Here is a 27,828-nt window from a genome sequence, read left to right on the forward strand (position 1 = left end):
AAGCTTCAAGCCTCCAAGAGTAAGAAAACAGTAACACCCTCAAGGGAAAGAATTAATTCAACTGAGGGTCCTAGGCCATTCAAAGGACACATCCCACCTTCATTTGGAAATTGAAGCTCAGAAGTCAGGACTGGATGTATAACTGTGTGGAATCAAGAGCAAATTTTTATTTTGAATACAAGTACATATTGAATACACCAAGAGCTTAACTCTTAAATCCCCACCACAAATCTTCACAGAATTTTTTAAATGTACACCCTCATTGACCCACTTTGTAATTTCTAGTTTTTAATAACCTTGTTTTTCATAACTCAAATAATTACCTTTGGGGTAACATTAATTTCATAATTTTTTAAGCCAAAGTTTCTTTTCCAGCTGCTCCGGTTTCTTCCCCAAGGAGAAGTATGTGCGTGAAATAAATGCACTTCCGTATCACAGCATTTAAACTAAAAAAAAAAAACCTTTTTGATTTTATGACATAATGATCCCAAGTTACAACGTAACAAAAGATTTCCTTTTGCAGATACTCCTAACGTTTGCAGCTGCAGCTGCAGTGCAGCGAGGCTCCTGGTCCCAGGCTCCTCCGGCTGCCCACTGTCTGCTCTGCAGCAGGTGAGAGCTGACGTGGAACTGCAGGCAGAGAATGGTAATGTGAGAACAAGGAGCACTGGCAGTGTTTGGAAAATGCATCACTTCTCGGATTTCCTGCCCTCCCTCGGCTCCAGAGTCTGAGGGTCCATCCCATCAGGATAAAACCCCCAGGAGAGCACCTTTCCCAGGCCAAGGCTCAATCTACTCTGACACTGACAATGGCAAATTTCTAATGCATTTTCTTTGGGCTGAGCAGCAAAGTAATGAGCTGGCGATAAAATGAAGGAGAAACTGAATAAATTCAATCTAACATTCTCTATCTCATCCAATCTTTGTCTTTCAAAGAAATGACAACTGTATCTAAGTTGGTAGATAACCCTGGTACAGAGACAAACCAGAAGTGTGATGTCTGATGTCCCTTGATGCAACCTTTGGCGGGTTTGGCCCCTTGTCACAGTGCAGGGCGACAAGATCAACCGTCAACGCGTGCACTCAGGCAACAGGAGGTAATCGAGGCCAGCGGCGGACGAGAGCATGGACTCCAGAGCCAGATGGCCAGGGTCCAAGTCCCAGGTCCTCCAAATACCACACAGCAGACCTTAGGCATTCTAGCTAGTTTCCTTATGCATCAATTGCCTCACTGTAAAATAAGCCTAAGAACAGTAGCTACCCGTTTGGGGCAATTGTGAGGATTAGGGCAATTCACCCCTGTAAGGGCACAGAGTACAGAAAGTGCACACCAACAACTATCGCACACTCTCAGGACCCAGAAACCCTTGTTAAGGCAAAGCCCGGTCATGTGTCTGCACCTTGAAGGTGCTGAAACTGAGGAAAGATATAAGAGGCAGACACTCTAAAAAAACAAATACTGGCTGGGCAAGTGAGAAAATGAATTAATCTAGCTTTCGAAGTCCAGGATTGTGACATATGAGCACCAGCTCAAATGCGAAGATGAGGACTCTTCCATCTGGAAAGCAGAGCTGAGAGCTCAGCCTGAGGATCAGGCCATCAGAGACGTGGGAACACGTAAGAGAGGAGGGCACGTGGATTGGAGCCTCACACGCCTGCATCTGCACCTCCCTCTGCCCCGCCCCCCGCTGGACAGGTGTGTGCCCGTGACTCCCACCTTCCCCCCCCCACCCTGCCCCGCCCCTGGGCCTGCTTCCTCAGCAGCACAGGGGCTGCTTGGGTCCCAGGAGGGGCTGTGAGCACGAGGCACATGGTCATCAGCCAACATGCAGGGCGCCGCTGGTGATGCTGTTAACTTGTCTCGCTAGAGTCTAAAACAGCAGAACAAAGGGGGCTTGAGATAAGCAGTAAGGAAGGAGTCAGCACTAACTGCCTTCCTGTAATGCCAGATGCTCTGCTGGGTATGGAGTGTGGCTCATTCCATCACTGAATCACCCCCGCTTCAGAGATGACCAAAGTCAGTCTTAGGGCAGGTGAGGAGCTATTCCTGCTCGTGCTGCCCCCTCTGCTGGCACGCCGGCCCCATCCCGTCTTTGCTCCACGAGTGGGAAAGCCCAGCCACGGCTGAGCATCCCTCCCCCGCGCAGCCTTCGGCATCTTAAGTTTCCCGACCGGGGACTGCACCCAGGCCACGGCAGTGAAAGCGCCGAGTCCTAACCACTGGACCGCCAGGCAATTCCCTCTTTGTAGTTGTTTTATTTCCTCTAAATCCATCTACAGCCACATCAAACACCACCCTTCTCCCCACACCCACAGATCTGTCCCTTCTCCCACTGTTGGGGTTATTCATGCAGACAGCAGGGCCTTGAAATCAGGAGAAACTGGCCCCTGGACCTCTGTACCTTCCCTAGTGCCACTAAAATTACCCCCCTACATGCATAAAACATGACTGATATGTCAAGAGAGCCGTGGACACAGTGACAGTCAGAGAGGAACACAGACTCGCCGACGTGCAGGGGCCACAGTCGGCCAGGGTCGGCCATCAGCCACCTGAGTCCAGGTGGGCACCATCCAACAGCCCGGCCTCGGCACAGCTTCAAATCGCCTACGTAACACAGACCCCTGGGGATGTTCACAAGTAGAAAAAGCCAAGGAGCCAGGGGGCTGGCACTCTGTTCCCTGGCGTCGGTATTCTGTGGGCTGCATCCAGGGTCTCCTCCCCTGAAAGCTGGGGGCTATTTGCAGAGGTCGTCACCCAGAGAAGAGCTAAACCCTGAACGTCCTACCAAGGGTCTCTGCATTCATTTTGCTAAGGAATATGCCATTTCTTCCACTAAAATAGTTCTCTGCCACTGAGAGGCTGCTTAATAAATATTAACGTGAATTTATCTCAATCTCTTTTTAAAAATGAGATCCAGAAAAGCCTGAACTGGTGCCTTCTTTTTCTCTCTCAGATCAATGAAGCAGGATACCAGCAGGATGTGATGGCTGCACGGGCCGAACAGCTTGATTCCCTCCACGTGCGACACATGTAAATGAAGCTAACAAATGCGGAGCACAGGTCACAGGGGACACTGGGGAAGTCTGCAAGTGACTCATTTCAAGTGAGCCCATTCCATTTAAATCCCATTGCCGATTCTAAGAGAGAAGTAAGGGTGTAACAGACTGTAAGCTATGTGACCTCTTCATGGGTCATAAAAATCAGTTTAGTGGGTAGTGAGCTGCATCCCACGGGATGGGATGGGAGGGGATGGGAGGGGATGGGAGGGGATGGGAGGGGAGGGGATGGGAGGGGATGGGAGGGGAGGGGATGGGAGGGGATGGGAGGGGATGGGAGGGGATGGGAGGGGATGGGAGGGGAGGGGAGGGGAGGGGATGGGAGGGGAGGGGATGGGATGGGATGGGAGGGGATGGGAGGGGATGGGATGGGAGGGGATGGGAGGGGATGGGAGGGGATGGGAGGGGATGGGATGGGAGGAGTTGGGAGGGGATGGGAGGGGATGGGATGGGATGGGAGGGGAGGGGATGGGATGGGATGGGAGGGGAGGGGATGGGATGGGAGGGGAGGGGATGGGAGGGGATGGGATGGGAGGGGATGGGATGGGATGGGAGGGGATGGGATGGGATGGGAGGGGAGGGGATGGGAGGGGATGGGAGGGGATGGGAGCGGAGGGGATGGGATGGGATGGGATGGGAGGGGAGGGGATGGGAGGGGATGGGATGGGTCATCGTCCACGTTACGGGCTAAACTGTGTCTCCCCACCCCCCAAATTCATACTGTTGAAGTCCTAATACCCAGTACCTCAGAATACGACTACATCTGGAGAGACGGCCTTTAAAGAAGTAGTTAAGGTAAAATGAGCTCATATGCGTGGACTCTAATCCAATATGACCGGTGTCCTTATAAGAAAAGGAGATTAAGACACAGCAACACACACACAGAGGGATGACCGCATGAAGACACAGGGAGAAGGTGGTCGTCTGCCAGCCAAGGAGAGGCCTCAGGAAGAACCAGCCCTGCCGACACCTTGATCTTGGACTTCCAGCCTCCAGGACTGGGAGACAATAAATGTCTGTTGCTGAGGCCCCCAAGCTGTGGTATTTTTGTTACGGTGGCCCAAGCTGACCAATAGGGGACACCACACACAGTGAGAATGGGTGTCGTTTCATGAAACGTGTGGTTTTTCACACGCAGTGTACTTCCTACTATGGGCCATGATTGAGAAGTTTGAGAGCCACTGTTGTAAGGGCTCCAGGTCAGCTGTCCTCTCCGGTGCTCAGCAAGTTACTGGAGCATATCTTCAACTCCTCGTTTGAAATGACAGAAAGTATTAATAGATTCAAAATTCTCAATCAATTCTGAGATGCAATACCTAATACAGAGCTAATCTGATAAATGAATATACACGTATGAGTGATCATTCAGTCGAACTGCTACATTTTTTACCAAAGAGGAAGGTGAAGGCCAGGGATCAGAGGGGTGACTGGCCCGAGGTCACACCTGGGAAATCCGACCACCCTCCCCACTCCTCGTGCTGATTCCTGTCCGGAAATCTACGCCAAACCCACGGTCCTGGTCCAGGTAGTCTGCACGCCCTTTCCCAGTTGCTTCAAATTTCAGACTCAATACTTCCATGTGAAAACCGTACTGCTCCGTTTTGGCTTGAATTTAATACTCAGAAATTCCTCTTCTCTTACTCTGACATATTCCAGATACAGAGAAACCTACATTTCAATCATTCAAGTCATCCTTAGCAATAAATAAGTACCTGCCAAGATAACCATTTTTTAGAGAAAATTGGTCAAAGATTAGAGTCAGACACAGCCAAAAGGTTCCCCCCATCTGTTCCCATCTAACTATGAAAATCCTGCAGAGAAACTCTCTTTTTATAACTTTAACAGGTTACTCTGCTGCTAAAACTTCTGATAACATCCACCAAAAGCTCTTTAAGCTGGAAAGAACTGTATAGCATTACGGGGAGAAACACCGACTTTCCAAGTAGGTGAAGTAAGGGAAGATGCTAATGTTTATTGAGCTTCTACTATTGCAGGCAGGATGCCAAGTGGCTGCTACACATTATTTCTGATAATCCTCCAGACATTATCAGACATTATCTTCTTAATCTTACAGTTGAAAGCAGGCTTAGTAAAGTAAGTAAGTTGTCAAAGGCTACATTTAATCAGTAGAAGACTCAGGAGGCAAACCCAGGTCTGCCTCAATCCAAGGATCATAACCCATACATTTCTCTGCACTGCTCTCCTTGCTGAAACAACGTTGTACTGTCTCCATCCTACACACAGAGCAGCCCAGGCCAGGGACACCGGCATCTTGTCCAAGGCCATTCCACTACCCCATGAATGATGCACACATACCATCAAAATAGAAAACTGTACGGTTCTCCAGTTTAAGACCTGCATATGTTGAAACGCTTCAGAAGTCAGAAACAGATCAATATAAAATAAGAATTACGATGTGTTGAGCATATATTATGCTTCCAGCTCTTTACATACAGCATCTCAACTCCCTGCACCAGCACAGCAAGGCAGACATAATCCTCACTTTCCTGATGAGGAAATAACGCAGAGAAAACAAGCAATTCGATTCAACAAGCACGTACTGAGCCCCTATGAGCCAGACTTTATGCTAGGCTGGGGTTTGGGGGGTAAAAAAAGAGTCTCAATTCCAGCTGTCCAGCCTTCACACATAGATTGCTATGGATAAATATCTGCTTTGGGAACATCACTTTATAGTCTGTGTGGAAGAGAGATGAGAAAGGACAACCTGAGAGACAAGGTGCGTCCTTAGAATGTGTCGCCGTATCCTGGACCAGAAACGGCAGCCTGCCCGAGAGAGTGGCAGGCTGGCACTTCGTGCAGCAGATGGTGGGCAAGTGAGCAGCAAAGCAGGCCCCACTCCACTGCTGAAAAGCATATACCGTCTAGACCACGGTGTCCCACAAGACTCAATTCTTCGAGAAGGTGCAGAGTGCCCTTCTTGATACCAGCCCAGGATGCTCTACTTTGGTTCACCTACGACTTGGCAAATTAGTATTTTCCCATAACTAGCAAACGCAGTTAATATATTTGGGATTTTGACATACTGATAGTTTTTCTTCACCTCATTATTTTACATGTGTGGTTTCTCTATTGAGAATGCATTTTATTAGCAGGTACTTATTATGTTGCCCTACATAGCATTTATCTCTTCAACACACAACTTAAAGGAAGTCAAAAGCTTCCCTTCATTTCTGTTGGGTTTTTGTTCAACCTCTGCTGTCTATTTCTGAACAAACAAAAGGGATTGTGTAAATTGCGACGAAAACAAATTACAGCTCTTTACAGAAGAGCTCCCACCAGGACTCTGCAACGGAACAGTTCATGTGCTCAGCCCTCCTTCGCCTCCACCCAGGTGAAAAATGGAACATATTAACTCAAAACTCCAGAAGAAACCACGTATACCATCTGGGGAAAAAATGCAAGGGGGAAAGAGCATGCCAGGGATGGAAAGCAAGAAGCAGAATAACACATATTGCCTTCACAGTATAAAAACTATGGCCTTCATCTTTGGCCAGGGTTCATGCTGTAGCTCTTTATGCTTTGCTATGAGGCCAAAGGACAAAAATTCAAATCTAAGCCTGTATGTTCTTCATAGCGGGAACAAGACACAACACACAGGGCTTTAAACCCAAACCCTGTATATTTTCAAGTTGGTCCATATTATAGGAGACTTTCAATTATTATAGCCATGTTATTTTACCCATAATGTCTGATACCAAAATCTAGTAAAAAATGCACTTATTTTCAATGCCATTTTACAATTTACTGAAATTCAAAAAAATGTTTAGAACAGATATTTTTAAACCCAGGATTATAAAAGATGGCCAGAAAAGTAATTTTAATTCACAACAGTCTAGAACGACGGTAAGTGAAAGGGCAGGGGGGTGGGGGACGTGGAGGAGGTGTGTCCATCTGTCCGGTCCGTCCTGCGCCCGATGCTGTACCGCCGTGTCACCACCTCCACGCCCTCATAGGTGGCTGTCGGGCTGACACACAGGGCATCAGCAAGCTCAGATTCCATGTCGGCCTCAGGGTCCTTCCTTCCAGTAAAAACGTTACACTACATCTCTAACTAAATGTGACATAACTTACATCGCTTTACATGAGTTTTCATACGAATAACTGTACAATCCATAAGAAATCTCATTGGCCCACAAGTCACGAATCTGCTACCCAGGAGCAGGGGCACTAAAGAAGGCAGAAACTCCTCTGAGGGGAGCCAGGGCAGCAACGGTGACTCTATGCATTTTACTCCGAACCCAACGAATGGTGGCTACGGAGGGGAAAGAAGGGAGGCTGCTTTCCAGAAAGAGGCAAAGACCCTGAAATGGCCCCAGTGAAAAACTCCCCACCAACAACTTGTTCTTATCAAAGCCCGTCTCTCAGCCCACGGAACACACCTCCTGCACTGGCCTCCCCGGGTCCTTGTGAAATGCAAGCTCCTGGGTCCAGGGTGGGGCTCTGGAACTGGGCCTGTAAATTCTGAGTTAACTGTTGGCTGAGCGTTACTTTCTTTCAAAATGTATTTCTCCCAGGGCTAAGCCTTATTTGAACCAAATAACCAAATCCACACCCAGCTGAGTAATGGGGCTGGGGGATGGTTTCAGACTGCACCTCTAAGGGCACAGGTGGGGAGAAGGGGCCGTATGGGGATGTTTGGGAGGTAAAACCCTGGAGGACTGCCTGATGAGGACTTAGATATGGGGTCTGATAGGGGGAAAGGGGATCAAGACTGACTTCACCGTTTGTGGTCTGAGCAACTGGATGGAGAGTGGTGCCACGTGCTGAGATGGGGCAGGGAAGGATGGGTAGGCAGTCAGGCGTTCAGGTCTGGAGCTCCGTATAAGAAATAAATACAAGAGCCATGTGTGCAGAGAGTTCTTGGAGCCTTGGGCCTGTGAGTTCACCAGGAGGAAACACAGACGGAGAAGATAAGGACAGTGTTGACTGGACCCTCCATGTGGATGACGAAGCCACCAGGACACAGACAGTGGTGGCGCTGCAGGACAGGGTGAGCCAGGAGCGGGGAGAAGTGACCAGAGCGCGTCAGTGACCACAGCCAAAGGAGAAGCACACCTGCTGTAAGGAGCTGGGGTTTCGAAGGAGGACTGCCTGGAAGTAGCAATAGGGAAGGACTTCTCTGCCATCTCTAGGCCCCGAGGCACTTGGGGCGCAGGAGGAAAAAACAGCAGCATCTTGAGGGGTGGCCAGGGAAGCAGTGCCTACAGGAATGAGCTGGTCCCCCTCCCCACTTTGGCTCCGTGGGGGCACCACCGCCATTCTGAGCAGGACAGCGCTTTCTGTGCTTTATTTACCTGCGTTACACCTGCATTTAGCGGCCTTGTTCCTTCCTGCGAAACACAAATGACACCTCTTGGTCAAGGTTCTACCAGAAACATTCCCACACATTTGCAAACTCTGTGGTGAAGAGTCACTACCTTAGTAAAAGGTTAATGGAACGTTCAGGGAAAAAAAGAGGCTGAGATGAAACAGGGGACTTTGCTATGACAGACCATGAGTTCCTGAGGTCACAGCGGAAGGTCATGAGAGCAGGAAGGGATGGGAAACGAGCCCTGGTTGGAAGTACAGAGGCTAACAGAGAGGAGAGTCTGAAGGCGATGGACGACCTGCAGGCCTGGACCTCGGGTAAGGTCGAGATGCAGAGGCTGAGTGATGAAGGGTGCCCTGGGAGACGAAGGAGGTAGCAGCTGAAGCCCAGGGGCACTGGGCATACCTGGCGGAGGGGCAGACTCAAAGGGACAACCCAAAGAGACTTGAAGGGGCTGGGAGTGTAAAGGAAACAAAAGCAGGAAGTGATAATCCTGGCATTTGAACCCAAGGTCTCCCCCCCTCCAAAAATGATGCTCAGAGATAAAAGGTAGATGGTAACGAACATAAATTTACCATTCTACTTAAGGAACCCCCAAACCCTAAAAATCCCTGCAGGTTGTTTTAGGGGAGGGTTAGGGATTGGGGTGGAAGGTAACAAGCTTTGGCTTCTTCCATTTTAGCTGGTTTCTGCGTCCAAAATACCCGACCCAGTTTCTCCAGTTCCTCCCGAAACCCCTCCATCCTCTGTCCCTCCTTCTTTCCTTCCCCTAGATGAAGAAGGAGGTGATGTGTGACAACCGTGCAGATAAGCCTCCCTTTACCCCGCCCACAGGACTGGCACCAAGGGCCTCCTCACCCCACCCAGTCTCTCTTGTTGGCTGCATCTCCCGCCATCCCTGAACCCCACGCTTTGCAGGCATCCTGTTACACTAAACACTGCTCGGCCAAAAGACACACGGGGAGCATTCGGAACTCCTCGCACCTCGCTCCCGCCCGCACGGCTGCCGCAATGCCCCGCCCCACAGCCTTGCCGCCGCTGTCCCTCGGCCTCCAGCTCAGCTCAAAAGTCACCTCTGGTACTGCATGGACCCAGCATCATGTCCAACTCATGGAGATGATCAATAAACACTTTCAGAAAGGAGATAAAGAGAGCTCCCCAATGTCGTCGTTTACCTCTCCCTTGTCCCTCATCGTCTGTACAGTATTCCTAGAACCCTTAAAATACACCTTCAGGAGCCTTAAGGCTCTACTGCAATTGCACTCACAACTCAAAAACCTATCTACTTTACATGCAAAAACCAAAATTTTTAAAGGAATTGGCAATCCTATTTTTTCTTATTCTCTTCACAGTACAATTCACTCTCGTTCAAAAAGCATCACGTAATCTCGGATCAACAGTTTTCAAAGAGAGAAGGAAGAAGCGGGGGAGGAAACAGGGAGGAATTATTCCTGTCTAGCCCATCTAAATGTATAACTACGGGCTCATCAAAGAGAAATCAAAACAAAAAGTTGTTCCCGGTACTAAAACAAGAAGTAAAATGTCCACTATGATAGCGAGAAAAGCAAAAATAAAATAGGAGTGCTTTTTCTCAATGGGGATTCATCTCCTGCTTCCTGAAAGGGGGCGTGCACTTCAAACCACAAAGTCAAACCTTCACCAGCGTGTGCATTTAGCTAAGCTGAAGCCACACTTCCCAGAAGCCCCTTCCCTGCGTACTCTGAGCCAGCGTGCATGGGGACCTGGAAGCCACAGGCACGCCCACCGACACTGCTGGGCTGGGGGGTGGAGACAGCATCCCTCCCCCAGCTCCTCCAGCCCCCCCAGGCCCTCTGCTTCAGCTTCTCCAGCTCCTGGGCCAGGTGGCCGCTCCTCCAGGGGTTCCCATCGTCAAAGCTGGGGGCTGGGAGGTGCTGAGAAACCAGCACGGTTCCCGTCCGTCCCCGTGGGGTGGGGTCCAGCTCAGCCTCGCAAGTTCCCGCTCGTCTGTGCTTCCTTCCCACCCACCACCCCTTCCCAACCGCCTCCCCGACTGCCTGCCTGAGGGCTTCAGGATCCGGCAGCATACACAGAAGCAAGTGCTCCGCATCCTGTGCAGCCAGCCCCCACATCGCGTACAGTCAAATCCCGGTCATAAAGCACGCGTGCATGTATGTACATGTGTGCGTAACGACAGAGAACCTCTCCTTGATGCAGGCTGCTCAGTGCCCTACTTCTGACTGGGCCCTGTCCTCGCCCCGCCTAGCCCAGCTGTAGCAAGGATCCCACTTAATTAGGTTAGCGAGAGTCCCCCCACCCTTGATATCCGATCACCCTCAATATCTGATCAAGTTCCTCACACCCCCCGCCCTTTGACGTCTAAGTCCTTGGCTTGCCTTCAGCGAGAATCCTGTTAGGCCAACTGTGCCAGAATCCCCCAGCCCGATGTCTCCTCTGAGTAATTTTCTGTCCACTCCCCCCTCCCTTTGCTGTTGGCTCTGAATCCCCACTTGTCTTTGTATTCGGAGGGAGCTCGGTCTCTCTCCCCTACTGCAATAGAGCTGACCCTACTGCAACTGTCTGGAACAGTCTTCCTTGCCATTTTAACAAGTGTCAGGACAATTTCTCTTTAATGGTATGTGTGTACTACGTATGCATGCGTGCATTTAGAACCCTAACTGAACTGCAGTTTTCACAGCTTTGTCATTGTTTTCAAAGCAGTACTTCTTCCTTTTCCATAAACAAGGTCCTTTGTGCACCAAAGGCTGCCTTGAAACTGTTTCCAAGCTCACTGAGTGTTTTTTCCTCTGATGAAATACACACATATCACCGTCCCACTGCCAGGGGGCAGTAGCATTGTGCTGAAACGTATCTGCCATCAGCAACTCGAATGGCCACGTGGAAGCAGGCAGTCATTTGGCAGTTAAACGAAAATGTCTCTGTCAAGAGGGGTCAGGGCAAGTGGCTCCCCTTCCCCCATATTAGGAGCTGAGAGGCTAGGGGTCCAAGCTTGTTCTGCCACTGGCTGTGGGGCTGGGACAGGCCGCTTCACCGGGCAGGACGTCGGTGTTCACCCCTGCAACGGGCCTCACTCGGCTGTGGCCTACTGCAGCCGGGCAGCACGGGAACGCAGGGGTGCCGGGGAGGAACGCCAGGACGCCGTCCTCCGGGCGCCCATTCCCGCTTCACGGATGAGATGGGTCACCTGGCAGGCACTGCCACGCCCCAAGCAGCAGAAGGTCTGGGCTGAGCCTCATCCCTCAGCCCAAGCACAGCGGCACCTTCTCTTTCATTCATGCAAGCCTTTCCCTAAAAACTCCTTCCCTTCACCTCCCCCTCACCTGTGTCCGCCACACACCTGCTGAATACCTGCTCATTCTCCAGGGCCCATCTCAAGCACCTATTACCTCCTAATGAAAGCTTTTTCAGCCCTCCCTGGAAGACTCCATGTCTTCCCTCTTCTGGGTTTTCCTTAACCCTAAATCCATACAAGTAAATCATCTGGCCAGAGGCTCTGACAAGGAGTGAGGAGGTGGGTGAGCAGGAGGGATCAATCACCTCATAATTCCTATCAGCCATTCCATATCACTTTTAAAATATGAACAAACGCCATGGTAAAATGTTATTTAAATGCACCTTCAAAACAAGTGTCCTAGCATTGCACTCCAACGTCCCCTCCACAACCCCCCTCCCGGAGTACTTCCTGAGCGGTCACCGATCACTGCCACCATCACTCACTCATTCCATAAATATTTCCGGCACACCTACGACTATTTTAGATGCTACAAAGGTACAGTGAGCCAAGCAGAGTCACTGCTTTCTTAGAAAGCACATTCTAGTTAGGGAGGCCCTAGGGCTCTAGGGATTGGACTACTGTGTGCTTGCTGGGACGGAGAAGACCACACAAGGAAGAGTCCGCTCCACTCCCAGACTCTTCTCCACACGACCCAGGGTGGTCGCCAGCAGTTCCTGGGGCTTCACGTTTCTCCCAGCAGAAAAGAGGAAACCCCTCTCTTCCCAGGCAGCTCAGCCCCTCGTCCCGTAACTTAGCCTTGCTGTCCCCGAGGGGCCCGACTCTCCTAGAAGGGGGTTTATCAAGAGAGGAAGTGGAGGGTCAGCCATAAAAACTGCCTGCCCTGAAGAAAAGTCAGGACACGACCAGAAGACGCTGTGAGGGCGGGGGTGGGGAGGCCACCTGCACAGACCCACCCCAGAAAGGAAGGCGGGAAGGCTGGCCACGTAGAAGGCGGGCCAGAGTGTAGCCGATGTCCTGAGACAAGAAAACACCAAAAAACAAAAATCCTGACATATTCAGGAAACCAAAGGATGGCCAATGTGGGTCAAATGTAGTGAGCTTCATACTCTCTGTTAAATTCACACATGTTGGTCTGAGCTAATCCTCTGTAATGTTAAATGTATTTCTCAGACTTCCAGCAACAGTTTCAAGTTTCGTATTATGCTAAAGAGATCTATCATAAAATGTCTAAAACAGATTTTCCTGCTACTTTCGGCTTTAGTTCAAAAACAAGTGAAGCACTTTCAGGAAGTGTCTTAACTCTTTCAAACCTGCTGTACACCATCCAGGTATGTTAGGGCACAAGATACATTTCATAGTGTGAGTATCTCTCATAGTAACGGACAGACTTTGGGCAAAGGACTTCATTAGCATCTCAAAGCCTGACAGACCTCAGCACAGTGGCCTGATGCTATCTGCCTCCCAAGAAATGAGAAACAAATGAGGCAAGCTACAGGGAGACTATCAGAAGACTGTAAAAGAGTCTCACATAAAAGAGATACAATTAGTAAACAGGCACACAGAACAAATATCCAAACTTGCAACTTACCCAGAAAATACAAATTAAAACAATAAGGCAACATTTTCTACATACTGAATTAGGAGCACTGCTGCCTGAGGTATAATTAGAACAATCCTTTCAGAAGGCAATTTCCAATATGTTTCAACAGCAATAATAGTGTTCAAAATGGCTGACCCAGTAATCCCTCTCCTGACAAAATCTCTCTCCTGCTCAAAAAGCCAAAGCGCTGAAGAGGCTCACCATAGCATTCCCAGTAACAGCGAAAATAAACCAAAAAAAGAAAGAACACAAATGAGAGTATTTATTATTAATGCATTCAACAGGATGTGAGTACTGAAGTGTGCCACTAACCAGCCACAGTGGCTTTAACTAGCCACTAATAGGGCTTCTTTTCAAAGTGATGAATGTTTTAAATTGACTGTGGTTAACAGGTGCACATATCTGTGAATACACTAAAAAACTGAAGGGCACATTTTAAACAGGTGAATTGTGTGGTCTGCGAACTAAATCTCAATCAAGTTACTTTTAAAAAAAGGAAAAGCATTTATTATTAATGCATTCAGCCATATGTGGATGCCAGTACAAGCCACTAGGTGACAGGGACAAGAAAAACAGCAAGTCAGACGGATACCTTCAGAGAGCTTGCAGCCTGAGTGGGGAGCTTGTCAATTAATTGAGCGATCGAAATATAGTGGGTGAAAGTGCTCGATGGGTAAGCACATACTCCAGTGGGAATGTTCCAAAGGAACACAAGGTAGTCTCGAGGGACCAAGAAAGGCTTTGTTGAAAACAACAGAAGTGGTTATCTACACTGAGATGTGAAGGATGAACAAATGTTAGCCAAAAGAAGGAAGGAAAGTGGAAAGGAAGAAGGGATGAGGGAGAGGAAGAGAATGAGAAATCCAGGTGGACACACCACACTTTCTTTATCCATCCATCAGTGAATGGACATTGATGGATGCCGCTTTCACTTTTTGGCTATTATGCGTGACGCCCCCAGGAACACTCACGTACAAGTTTTTATGTGGGTGTATGTCTTCAAACCTCTTGAGTATACACCTAGGAGTGGAGTTGCAGGATCGTATCGTACTACTGTTGATCGTCCACTTTCCTTCCCAAAATCCCAGGCAACAGAGTCACACAAATCACTGTATCTAACATTCCCCACATAAACCAAACCCTCTTAATGCCACCAGAGCTGGAGAAAGTCCTCCTACCTGAAGCTATTCCTTCTGCTGAGTCTGGTCTGGCAAACACCAATTTGTTCTTCAAGGTCAAGGTCACCTCCCTCATGGAACATTACCCAAACCATTCTCCCACCTCTGAAAAGAACTGTCAATTCCCCCACGATGCTCCCATATCCATCATTTACTATGGACTCCTCTGTAGGCTTAACCGTGGCATCCTCCCCACACCCTATTCTTTTCATGTCAACAGCTGGCCCCAGCAGCCCCGCGAGTACGTGCCTCAGGATGGCCTGTACTCTGGATCCACTGGCAAAGAAGATCTTTAAAGGAGTTCTACTAGCTGAACTTGTGGGCATTTTTGGAGCATATTTTTTGTTTAAAAAGATGAACGCAAGCCAAGATTTCAGGCAAACAATGAGCAAGAAATTCCCCTTCATCTTGAAAGTTTATTACAAATCCACTGAACACTCTGGAATGTACGGAATCAGAGAGCAAGATCAAGAAAAGTGGCTGAACAGCAAAAATTAGGAATTTGACCATCAATCAAGGTTTGCCCTCTTTCATAGTATCAGACAAGATTAAAATTCCAAAGTTGACATGGATGGATTTTAGAATATTTAAGGTTAAATGTAAATTCTAATTAAGTCAGAGGTTTTATTCTTTGGACTAACTGTGAAGAAACTGACGGAAGGTTTGTTTATTATGTTATAAATGCAGTTTTGTTTACTACTCAAAATAAAGTGGTTCTTCTTTAAAAAAAAAAAAAAAACTCCCCTATAATTCTGAATAGATAAATCTTTCAAAATAGATAAAATAGTAAAACACCTATTTTTAATATTTATTACATTTCTTTTCCATTATAGTTTATTACAAGATATTGAGTACATAGTGCCCTGCGCTATACAGTGGGACATTGTTGTCTAATTTATTCCCCTCTCCTTTCCCTTTTGGTAACCGTAAGTTAGTTTTCTATTGTCTATGAGTCTGTTTCTGTTTTGTAAATAAGTTCATTAATATTTATTACATTTTTAACTCACACATTTAAAATCCCATTATCTAAAAATATATTAACTAGAAATACTGCTTTTATCCATTTTCACTTTACCTGAAACAATATTCAAACTCTACATCAATGTCTCTGGTACTACTAGAGCCACTTTGGAATAAAATTCGTCATAAAAAAACCCAAAAAAAAATTGGCCCCAGAACCCATCTTGTGAGTTCCCGCGCACTGGCACACACCAGGGGTGGGGGGGGGTGGGGGGACCGAGGAGGAGGGGCAGGCAAGAACCCCCAGACTGTGCCGCCTCCATCTGCAAACACCAAGACGGGTTTCCGTACAAGGAGAAGGCTACTCCTCTCTTCCATATTTCATTTCAATGCGGTGATATTTAGAAATGTTAATTATCAACTCTGTGAATGGTACCATGAGCTCTCCAGGAGAAAGGTCACCCAATCAATTAAAATACTATCATTAAAATAATAACAAACTACCACACAATCTGTAATATCCTAGTTGTACAAATGAGAAAATGAAGCCCAGGAAGAATTTAATTCCTGATCTGAGGTTAGGGTAATTAGAGGTTGGGGTGAGTGGAAGGAACCCTTGGTCCTCCTGACTTCAGTCCTCTTCTCAGAAGACTCCAATTAACCAAATACCATCACACACAGGCCCTTATGAGGCAGCGGTTTGTTCAACAGGGTCAAATATCCCAAGTTTCTCTCCTTCTAGACCCAGTGTCTTCGGATCACTAATTAATATGACCTTAAATAACCACCAAGTTCCTTCTCTCCTGGGGCTTCTGCAGGGAAGACAGGCCGACTAAACACGCACCGGCTCTGTCGGTGCAACGTGAGAAGTGCGTGAGGGGAGAGACCGAACAGCAGGAGGACGGGTCCCCTGGGACTTGTGAAAGGCAGCCTAGAGGAAGTGCAGACCCAGGGGAGTTGGCTGACAAGGTGCAGGCAAGGGGTGAGAGCAAAGGCCCTCTGCGGGAAGAAGATGTGTATCTGCGAGAAAAAAGTCCAGGACGAGGCAGGTGAGGCAGGGGGAGGTGGAAGCGGCTCAGGGAAGGCATGTGCTCCCCTCCCTGGTAGCAGCTGCATCAGCCCCTGGGTGCGTGATTACAGAGACCCAGCTTCTCACCACACAGCGCGGCCATCCCAGTGCCAGAGGCCCCGCTCAGGCCTCATCCCCGAGGCTCTGGGCGGCGTCCTCTCCAGACAGTGCCCTCCACAGGAGATAGGGACCTCGCCACGAGAACCTGTACGACCTTTCGGTGAGGGGGCAGAAGGCCGGCCTGCGGGATGATGCAGGACGGCTCCAGGGTCACCCCAGCCCAGGGCTCCCAGGGGCCGCCCAGGCCCCTGCAGATTCTGCACCGAGGCCCAGCTTCCCTCTGCCCAACCAGACCTGCCTCCTCCTCTTCCCCTCAGTGGGTGTCGATCCCAAGAGCACTTCTAATAAATGCCCCACACATGCGTCACATCCAAGAGTGCTTCCCAGGGGACCCACAGCACACGCTAACCCGGCGGGAGGGACAGGCGGACAGGGCGCTGGGACAGGGGCAGCGGAGGGCTGATTCCCAAGGGCCTGTGCGGCACCCAGGCAGCAGGAGAACACCTGGGGCTCGGGGTGGGGCCTGGGCTGGAGATAAACGGATTGTGACTGAAACCCAAAAAACACGTGACACCCAGGAACTGTGTGAGAAGAGAAGGTGACGGAGGCAAGGACCTAGAAGAAAGTTGCCCTGACGTGTGGGCAAAGATATGCACGATCCCTCAGAAAGTCAAGACAGATGCTGCCCGCGAGGGGAGCAGTGACCTAAAGGGGCACAAAGGCGTTTGGGGTTCTGGTCTTGTGTCCGACCTGGGTGCCGGGTACCACGTGGTCACTTTGTGAAAACTCACTGAGCAGTGTTCTTGTGAATCGTGCACTTCTGCATATAAATGTTACACTTTGACACTTACATTTTATAAAACGTAGGCAAAGGCAAGGGGAGCCCATGCCGGAGGCTGAGAGCAGCGAGAAGGGCCAGTAGTAGTGAGGGGCCCAGGGAGGTGAGGGCATGGAGGATGGGGCGCCGGGCACACCACCCACCTGATCCTGGGCCGGTGTGGATGGGGGCCAGCACCAAGAGTGCACTCATTCATCTTTCCTGGGAGAAAACTGGAGTTTGAATCCACTCACCTTGATCTGACAAGAAATCCAGCATGGTCTGTAGCAGGAAGGACAAGTGCCTGACAGAGAGAGCAGGGTTCCCCATCCTCCGGGATGCGTAGACCAACTCGTGAAGCAGACGCATCTGGACAGCAGCCCAGCCTCGGTGCATGCCTGCGACAAGACACAGAGCATCAGAGCAGGGCTTCAGGGGGGCGGTGGCAGCAGGGCCAACACATGAGCCCTCTGGAGCCATGTCTAACGTGTAAAACTCGTGATTTCAAGATAATGCCTCAACCACCACGCGCAAAGGGCAACCAAAGCATTTCCCCTGTGTTTATCCTGGAGAAGAACACTCACATGATACGCTTATTCACATGTTTTTTTGTTTTTTTTTGTTTTTAAAAAATGTTTTATATTATATGGGGTTGGCCAAAAAGTTCATTCGGGTTTTTCCACAAGATGTTAGAGAAAAACCCAAACGAACCTTTTGGCCAACCCAATATTTTCTCTCTTCTGCAAAGACACAATTTTTAAAATAACCCACTTTGAAATACTTATAATAAGGTTATGACAAAAGATTATGTTTTCAATGGCATGTATTTGAGTTACAGCATACTTTTTTTTTTCAAGAAAATACTGATATCTGACGAGCCTTCATTATCAACAACCATACAATTAAAAAGCACAGCATTTCTCTAAAGTGTAAGAACAGAAAAGCAGAAAGCTAAACTAGAAAAAAGGTTACCAACAAAACTGTGGCTGCTCCCTCCAACATAACTTAGCATGTTTGAAATTAGAGGTGGAAGGAATCGGTTGCACAGCCATCGAAAAGTATTTTTTTAAGATCACGGGATTTTAGAGGTATTTATTCCAAGTCCCTTTTGGCAACAGTTACTGCTTTTAAATATTTTCCACCTTAAAATTCTTCACGAAGATGTGGAAACAGGGCTCAAAAACAGTTACCACCCAGTGCTGTGTGCCCAGGGGCCCTGGGGGGTTGGTAGAAAGGTTGGGGGAAAGGATTTAAGACTCTGACCAAAGGATTCCTCCTCTCACAGGCCTACTGACCGTCTCTCCCACTGCCCACCCTACAAGGCTGGCCAGTCCCTTTTGTGAATTTCCACTGAATCCTGCACAAATCTTGTCCCATAGGCATTATCGGGCACATACAGTGAGGCATCTGTAAGCTAGTGTCTTTGTTTCTTCCATCAGTCCTTAATTTCCTTGGGAGTCAGGATGGTGTCTTATTCACCCAAATATCCTTACTGCCTAGTTAGATGCCTGGTCCTTAACAGGCTCGTGGGTCAAGTTGAAAGCCTGATGAAAGAAAAAGCCCCTGTTTTTCAGACATGCCTACTTAAGTATATAGGGTAAAATGACATGATTTCTGGGATTTGCTGTAAAATATTTCAACAAAGAACAAATAAAAGAAAAAGAAAGGTCTGAATAAAGCCAGATATGGCAAAATTGTATTAATTACTTAATCTGGGTGATGGGCTATTGTACTATTCTCTCTGATTTGTGTATATTTAAATTATTTCATAATAATTTTTAAACTGTTAACAATAACAATTACTAATAATTATGAATTGAAATTCTTAGAGCTGACCAAACCTACCCACACACAAAAACCTTGATATCCTACTAGTTTTATCTTACAGAAATCTTTTCATAAAATGACAGGAGAGGAGGGAAGGACAAGTCCCTGCAGTATTTCCACGTTGTCAAAAGACCAAAGGCCAAAACAAAATAAGAGATTCTGAAAAGGATGAGAAGGCTGAAATCAATGTCATGACTAACCTAGCCCAGAATTCTAAATGACATGACCTAACTAATCTCCACCCCACCATACCAAGAACGGGGCATATATCACTCTGCAGATTTTTTTTTAATACATAAGGATCCAGTTCCTACCACAGGCAATTACGGTAAGACTGAGTATAAATTTTCTTAACACCAAATAGTGTACAAATCATAATTTCTATGCGATTCAAACTGCTCCTCCTATAAAATCTGAATCTTTTTATTCTTAAGACAGATTTGCAGTATATAAGCCAGTGATAAAATTTTCAACACTCTTGTATTCAAAAAGTTCAGCAATGTGAGAGTTTATTACATCAACTACTGCCTTTTAGCAAATTCATGTGCCTTGCCTCTCTCTTTCATAACAGTTCCTGGGGAAAATTTAATCTCTCGTTCAGGAGAAGGCTAAGCAAAAGGTATGATCAAAAAATCTTCATATATAGGAACACAAGTAAGATTAAAGTGATAATAAGTAGCCCGTTAAGCTGGCAAATACACACACAGTATACTTCTGTGTTCCTACCTCGACTTTTCATAACCAGCTAGGGAAAATGTTCATTTCCACAAACAGATAAAAATACATTTCAGGTCCTGAGAATACAGACAATTTCCCTTTTATTCACAGGTACAGGGATTTAGTAGAATTCCATTTAATTCTCTGAGAAATGTTTAAAGTAGTCCAGAGCAACAGTGGAGACGGGGTTTAAAGTAACTTTTATTTCTTATTAAAAATACAGCCAGCTGCCATTTATCATTTTTACCTTATTTGATCTCTTACCTTACCTCCCCACCTCTTTCACAAAATGATGGTGAATGTCCCCTCCCGAAACAGAAGGCTAAGTAAAAAGTATCAAATCACATGGTGGTGTGCTTATCTGTTTCATTTTTCAAAAGAAACATGTCTCATCCATGTGATTTAAAAATTAAGATCAAGAAACAAACTCTATTCAATAAATGGCAATGAGCACATGTCACGTAGCTGCTCATCAGGTTTGGGCACACGTTACACGTATTTACAGGCACGCCTGCTGTGTGCCAGCAAGGGGACACAGGGAGAGGCAGGGTCTCTGCTCTCACACGGCACACAGCCTGGTGGCGGGGGGCGGGGGGGAAGCTAAGTCACTGCCCAGTTTTTTTAATGTACTTACAAATTATGGGAAATGCTGTTTAGAAAGAACAGGAGTACGCGAAAGAGAGAAATAAAAGGACTGCATTTAGGTGGAGAGACAACGGGGGACCTCTTGAAGAGCTGACACTCAGCAGAGACCGGAAGGATGCCTGGGGTGCAGCGGTGAAGGGCAGGGAAGAGCATTCCTGAGGACGCAAGAGCCGGGAGGAGACCCAGCAGTGGACACCTGGATGGCGTGTACAACTGGCCCAGCACGGAAAGAAAAGGCTGAGGCCAGCCCAGTGTAACTGCGTAAAGCCCAGGAGGCTCGCATTTACTCTGGAGCCAGCCTGCAGTTATGTTCGAGGGATACAAAAGGGGTCACTGGAAAGCAACTGCGATCTTTCCAGAAGTCTCTCAGAAGCACACTAACAGGGATCCCGGTGCCACGCACATGGAAACTCAATCCCCCTTCCCATCTCTCTGCAGAGCAACAGTGTGACCGCTCAAAACACCCCCTTCCCAGACACTAACTCACCCCACGAAATTTGTCCCGCGTACGGCCTAACGGAGCCTGCATGCTCAACTGTCCCCTCCACAGGCCTGGAGGTCTCATCTCGTCTCTCACACCAGCAACTCTCAGCCTTTCCAGTGTAAACCCAGAAAGCTTCTAGGGCTTGTCCAGCTATTTTGCCCTTAACTTCAACCACTGCTACCAGGGCCAAGGCAGGGGGCCACCCCACCAGCACGCACTCCTTCCCGATGGAGCCAGGCCCGAAGCACTGGCCCTCAGGGCACTTTATTCCAGCCTCCACGTGGCCTCAGAGGGACGGATGGAATTTGACCTCACCTGACAGTATCTGCTGAGCACTGCCCTAGCACATTCTAGGGACTGACTCACTCAGTCCTTATAACAACCTTCCCGTGAAACAGTAAAAGCAGCCTCCCTGTACAGATGAGGGACAGAGGACTTGACGGGGGCCACGCAGCCAGTCGGTAATGGTGTCACCCTCTCACTAGCTGTTCGACCTCAGGAATAGCATTTAACCTCCCCAAGGAGGTTCTCTGTTCCCTCAAGTGCGGTACAGGGCCCACCGCACCCACTCACCAAGCCGTGAGAAATGACGGTACACGTATGAAACCGTTCTCCCTGAGGCCACAAGCAGCATAAGGCAAGTGCAAGTGCAAGGTGTGCTGGAAGAAAGACCATGTGAAGCAGACGAGGTGCTCCATCCCCTGACCCTCCAGCCCTGGGCCAGGGACACAGCTGGGCCTGAGCAGCTGGCTCTGGGTTCCGGGCCTCGCCCACACCCAGGGCAGCGCCCTTGTGCAGGCAACACTCCCAGGCACTGACCCTACCAGGCAAGGAAGTTGCTCTATATTTGTCACTTAAAATACTGGGAAATATAAGGACAACTTTTTAAAGAAATAAAGACATCCCTGACTTCAAAATGTACTGTAAAGCTACAAAAATCAAGACAGTGTGGTAATGGCAAAAAAAACAAAAAACAAAAACACAGAATGGACACCGCCAAGAATAAATCCTAACGTAAACTATGCATTCTGGGTGACGATGTGGCAGTGTAGATTCATCCATTGTAACAAATGCACCACTCCGGCGGGGATGTTGATGAGGAGGAGGCTGGGGGTGGGCAGGGGGACGGGGGTATGTGGGAAATACCTATGCTCAATTTTGCTGTGAACCTAAAACTGCTCTAATGAAGTCTACTTAAAAGATAATCATAATAAGATCACACAGGGGAAAGTGTGGTGGTAGGAGGGACGTGATAAAATCCATTATCACATGATTTCCATTTAGAAGAAGAATAAGCACCGTCCGAGCTCCTAGGTAAACGGGCGTACTGGTGAAACCACTTCCCGTGACTCGCGTGTGGACACACGTAGACACCCTGCCGCGCCAGCGCCACCCAGGGGCTCCTTTGCTGTTGTTCATCTTCCGCCATTAAGCGCTGAGTGGAGCCGAGAAGGGAAGCCGCCAGCTGTGTCAGAACAGCCTTTCAGCTCCCGGCACTTCCACCCTGAGAGCAAACCCTGGGCACGCAGAACAGCTCTGAGAGTAATGTCCGGTTTGCACTCTCTGCCCTCTCCTCCAAGAAGCGCAAGGGTGCTCACAGCTAGACTGCGGAGCGGCTACAGAGCCCAGGAATTCAGAAAGGGCCTCCCCGGAACGCGGCCGCTCACTCCGTGGAGACGAGCAAAGTAAATGCAGACCAGTGAGGGTCTGGGAGCCAAGCTCCCCTGCAAGCCCCGTGGTCTCTTCACTGCTTTCCTCACTTGGCTGTGTCCCGGGAGAGCTCCCTGTGCAACACCAGACGCAAGGGCGATGGCAAATGTGACCTGCATCCCGAATCCCTCATCCTGGCTCGGCCTGACCTTGGCGCCCCAAATCCAGCACCTCCCGAATCACGCATCACACCTGTCCTCTCTTTCCCTAACTGTCCTCTGCCCTCCAGGGTCACCTGGACCTACAGCCTCCCTCTCAGGATGCCCTTCCTGACTCCATTAGCAATGAGAGCTCCCAGCAGAAACAACACCAAGTGGAGCCCACCCTCCCCTCTGGATCCCAATTTCCTATCTGTAAAGAGAGGGTAGGAGCTAGATCAGTCTTCTCAGAGTCATGTGAGACTTTTGCAAACAAATATTCTCGGGCCTCACTGCACACACCCTCTCCCTCCCCCACCCCCCCACCCCCCCCCCCACCCCCGCAAGAGGTGACAGGCTGGGAGCCCAGGGCAAAGAGCTCACGCAGAAGGTCAGCCAAGGGATCCCATCTGCAGGGATGGGTCCCACCAGAAGGTTCTCATTTCTGGCTGTGAGTCCCTTTAGTCCTCAGGCTCCAAGATGACTTTCAGTTAAACACCACATGGTCTCGGTGTTTCAGGACACTAAGGACAGTCCTGTGACCACAGCTGGGGCAAAGCTGTCCAGAGAGAGTAGAAGCAGCCCTTAGAGGCCAGTTAGAAGCCCACAAGAGAGGCCAGGAAGAAATTAAAACGGTCTCTGGGAAGCAGCTGACTGCCACTGCCCTGAGGTTCTTGTCTGCAGCAGAGAGACACTGGGGCTGAAATCACAGGACCACCAGTACTAATTTACCCAGAACTCACAGTCTACCCAAAAGGGCCAGCCGTGAACAAGTGCTCAGCAAACCTTACATTCCATCCCATCTCTTGGGGGAACACAGAGGAAAAAGGAATTAGAGAAAGGAAGAGCAGATGACATCGCAGATGAAAAAAATTTGTCGTGATCTCTGTTTGGGTGAGATAGTGAAAGATCTGGAAGCAAGTGCCACTGAATGAATTCAGACGTGGCTGAGTGTCCATGCGTTTACCCTCAACATGTGGCACGGTGTCCAGCACGAAGCAAGAGCCAAGAAACGTCTGCTAATAGCAAGACCTCCTAGAGAGGGTCCCCAGTTCTACCCTTGACCCCTTGCACTTAATACCATCACCAATGGCTGGGACAGAAGGCAGGGACAGAGTTCAGGTTCAAAATCACTCCATCAACAGTACGAGCCCCATCAGCGACGCTATCCAGCAGAGACAAACGTCAAGCCCCTTTTTTAACTTTTTAAAAAAATCAACAGCAAGGGTTGAGGATGAGGGAGACCAGGCAAGGTCATGTGACCAGGCTCTATTATGTGAGATGGCTTTAGAAAGGGAATGCTACATGAACAGGAAAAGTATGCAGACTGCCCCCGATCAGAACTGGGCCCACCAATCTTCCCCCTGTGGCTGCAGAGAGGCACGACATCTAAAGCCCAAAATCCAGGCTGCCCCGTTCCTATCAACACCTCCCGAGCACGTGTGCTCACATGCCAAGCCCCCAGCAGCAGGTCTCTGGCCTCTACAGGAGGCGGGGGCTAATGAAGGACTGTGTCCTGTCCCAGCTTCCCTCCACTCCTCAAAGGCCACCTGCCATGCTGCTCACTCAGTCTCCCTCTGCTCTTCCAAACCCCAGGTCCCACCTTTTAAATGATTTTGGAAAACACTTTGGAAAAAATTTTTTAAGTAATCTGGGCCCCCCAAAGTGATCTCAGATATCGCTGTGCTCTGAGCCAGGGCTATGGCAAACTACAGTCCGCACACCGAACCCGGCCCCACCCGTGCCGTAAGTAAAGCTTTGTCGGCGGACATTTCATCCCTGGCTGTTCTCACACCTCAGCAGCAGAGCCGAGGAGCTGCAACAGAGGCCAGAGGGCTCCCAGAGCCTGAAATGTTTACTCCCTGGCCCCCTGACAGAAAAAGTTTGCCAACTCCTTGCTCTGCGCTAATCAGAATTCATCCTGAGCATATGATTCTATCAAATGTAAGTGATGCTTTGGGGAGAAGGTCAGAATGGGGGGAAGTCCAGACGGAGTAATTCATCAAGAACCACCTGGGCAACGGAGAAGGAGGAGAGGAAGGCTCTGGAAGGACCCGAGAGCTCTCTGCAAATACCTGGAAGGTCGACACATGTGAGAACTGCTTGTTTGTACGTTGGAGGGCAGGAGCTGTCCTCTTCCCACTGCTTCACTCGCTCACCTCACATATCCCATGGCACCAGGCAAGAGAGCGACAAATCATTATTGAGGAGGTGGACACAAAGGGAAAGCGGACACACCGTCCCCGGGAGGTGAAGCAAGCAGGAAGGGGATTCTTCATTCTTTCAGGGAGAGCCCTAGTAATTAGAACTACCCAAGAGCAGAACGGACTTATCATTTGGACCGTGGGCTCCTCAGGTCAGCACACATGACCACATAAAACACGTGCCAGAGGACTGTGTTTGCCCTGGTGGGACGAGAACGGAGACGGCCCCTCAGTTCTCTCCCCATCTAGAAGGCCAGGCCTGCTGGCTCTGGACATGAGCTGGGGGAAAGTGCTCTGCATGTCCTGCCTAAAACGGTCATCAACGATTTTTTTTCTCCTGCTAATCACCCTTTGCCTGACACTGGGCACCACACTTGTGTACACTTGTTATTAGACTCAGAGCTTATGTTCAACATGTACTACCCTGCATTAACATTGCAGGATAAGGATTTATCACCAAATGCATGCCTGTATTTGTACACATATACCCCAGGATTTATTCTAGATTGGTTGATTTTTGCTAATTGGCTAAATCACATGAGGTAAGTAGGATTCATTAGGTATTTAAGATGTTTCAAGGATGACACACGTCAGTGAGCTCAGGGGAGATTTCCAACCGGCACACAGATTTAAGAATGCCAGCCCCCATGCAGAGCACCGTTACCGTTCTGTTGTAATCTATCAAAAGTACCCAAGTGCAGGAGAGCTTAGTCACCTTTGCACGCCAGCACCAGTCATCGTGTCCGACAGGCAGAGCAGGGCCCATTAATTGGATGCACCATTAATTGGACTGAAGCAACTTTCAGCTCTAGTACCTTTGTTGAAGTCTTGCGGATCCAGCGACAGACTGTAGCCAGGAAGCGTCTCGAGGAGGAGTTTGTAGCAGGCCCTCCAGCCAGGCTCTGAGATGCTCGGGGCCACGCACTGCATGGCGGCCACGCGCTTGAAGAAGGCGGACTTGCGGTGGAAGCCGATCAACTCGTAGAGCTCAGAGAGGACGCTGTACCGCTGGATCTTCTCCTCCTCGGAGAGCTGAAGCACACAGAGGAGAGTGAAAAGCATGTGAAAGAACCTTACAAGTGAAAAAGGAAACATAAAAAAGCTTTTTCATAAAACAGAGGCCCAATGAAACGTGAAGGAAAAGGGAAGCTGAGTTCGTGCACTGATAGGGTAGGATCCAGAGAAGCACCGACACGGAAGCTCCAAGGCCTTCTCTGAGCCCCATCTCTCCAAGCTCACCCTGTCCTTTTGCTAAGAAGGCCCATATTCTCCGGAACAAAGGTATTTGCTACCTAGCACATAAGATGCAGAGAAGGGAAAGAGAAAGGGAAAGACACTGGAATTTGGGCAGGAACTTTCATCAAATACATTAACTTCTCAAAACACAAAATATATAGAACCAGGTAACTAGACAAAGAACTGTTAATAATAACCACACCTAACTTGGCCTTAAATTAAGACTTCATGGCTTACAAAAATTTTTCTTTCATCTACAGCCTAACCGTATTTTCCCAACCACCCCATGATGTAGTAATAACAACTTCTGTTTAATCACGACTACATGCCAGCAATGTAACTACTAGGTAAACACCTTAGAATTTTTAAAAGCCGTGTCTGTGATATAGTCTGTGTACACATTTATTTCCTTTCGGCCTCATTCTAAACGAGGATCTAAATCAATTTTTTAAACACAACAACAATAAAAACAAAAAAACAAAAATGAGGGTCAAAAATGGGGATTTAATACTTAAATGAAACAAGGGGCAGGTGAAGTCACAAAAATGAACGCCATGAGGTAGGGGTAATTAACAGAGGCCAACTATAGATTCAGCTCTAAGATCCCTGGCAGCTGAAGCAAAAAGTAAAAGATGATGAGCTACAGGAGCCATAACGCCTGTGGGATAAACATCTGCGTCAGCTGCTGGCGCGTCCCATGCAGAAAATCCAAACCATCCTTCTCACCATCGAGCATCATTCTCAGACCCCCCACGTTAAATGCGACAAGCACATGCCCGCAGCCCGTGCCCCGGCCTCTGCCTTGCCTTTCCCGCCAGCCCTCTCCCTCTCTCATCACCGTGCTGGGCTGCAAACCCAGGCCTGAAGCTCCAGATTAAGGATGGAGGCAGCCCCACACCTTGGCTTGGTGGGCAGCTCACCCAGCTGGGGCCCCCTGAATCTGCCCATTTCTCTGCTGCATTGGCTTCCCACCAAGAGAGATTCCTTCCTACGGTGGTCCCCACAAAACTCCTCTCTCCTAAATGCAGGGACGTCAAGCCATATTCCAGACTCCTGTTCAACCAGTTAAGTTTTCAGTTCCGTCTCTCTTTTTCCTTCTCCAATAAAGAACTTGACTTTCCTCCCTTCCCATCCAACCGTTTCTTTGTGAGAGCTCTGCATTCCCCACACACCATCCTGAAAGCCAGGCACCCTGCCGGCTAGGACCGAGATGTTTCTGTCTAACCTGGGCTGCATCCTTACACTTTCCCCCTTCTATCTCAGAAAGCCTTTCCTGAATCTCCCATCCCTCTGATTCTGAGTTTAAATTGACAAAGTTCTGAGGTTAACATTATTATGTGCATATCTGCCGGGCTTTTGCTAGGTTTCCTAAGCAACAAGCTTCATTAAGGAACTGCATCAAGAAGTTTAAAGAGGCTATTCTTACATCTGAGTGGAGTAGCCCGCAGGACATGTAAATGGCTTTGAAGAGAAAATTAACCAGGGACAAAGAGGCCGCAGGTTCTAACCAACAGTGTCATGAGCCAAAATGTTATCAAATGGCTCAGTCATTCCTGAACATCA

The 27,828-nt window shown here is 48.6% G+C and overlaps 2 protein-coding genes across 3 annotated transcripts in view; one reads left to right on the forward strand and one right to left on the reverse strand.

Moving 5' to 3' along the window:
- TRAPPC9 (trafficking protein particle complex subunit 9) overlaps positions 1-27,828 on the reverse strand; it is a 522,236-nt gene that overhangs the window by 429,581 nt on the left and 64,827 nt on the right. For both annotated transcript variants that reach the window (XM_068525830.1, XM_068525829.1), the window contains 2 exons: positions 25,845-26,061; positions 17,560-17,703 (listed from right to left, as the gene is read on the reverse strand). In XM_068525830.1, the coding sequence (XP_068381931.1) occupies positions 17,560-17,703; positions 25,845-26,061 (361 nt within the window). The remainder of the gene's footprint in view (positions 1-17,559; positions 17,704-25,844; positions 26,062-27,828) is intronic.
- Positions 14,646-14,904, forward strand: LOC137751558 (protein CEBPZOS-like). The gene has a single exon (XM_068526223.1). It carries the CDS (start codon positions 14,655-14,657, stop codon positions 14,895-14,897), a length of 243 nt encoding a protein of 80 aa, XP_068382324.1. The 5' UTR covers positions 14,646-14,654; the 3' UTR covers positions 14,898-14,904.

Source organism: Eschrichtius robustus, chromosome 17 (genome assembly GCF_028021215.1).
Source record: "Eschrichtius robustus isolate mEscRob2 chromosome 17, mEscRob2.pri, whole genome shotgun sequence".
Taxonomy (NCBI): Eukaryota; Metazoa; Chordata; class Mammalia; order Artiodactyla; family Eschrichtiidae; genus Eschrichtius; species Eschrichtius robustus.

What these genes read in the sequence shown, in the direction of transcription:
- LOC137751558 (XM_068526223.1), top strand. Translation starts at nt 14,655, where the DNA reads ATGGCCTGTACTCTGGATCCACTGGCAAAGAAGATCTTTAAAGGAGTT.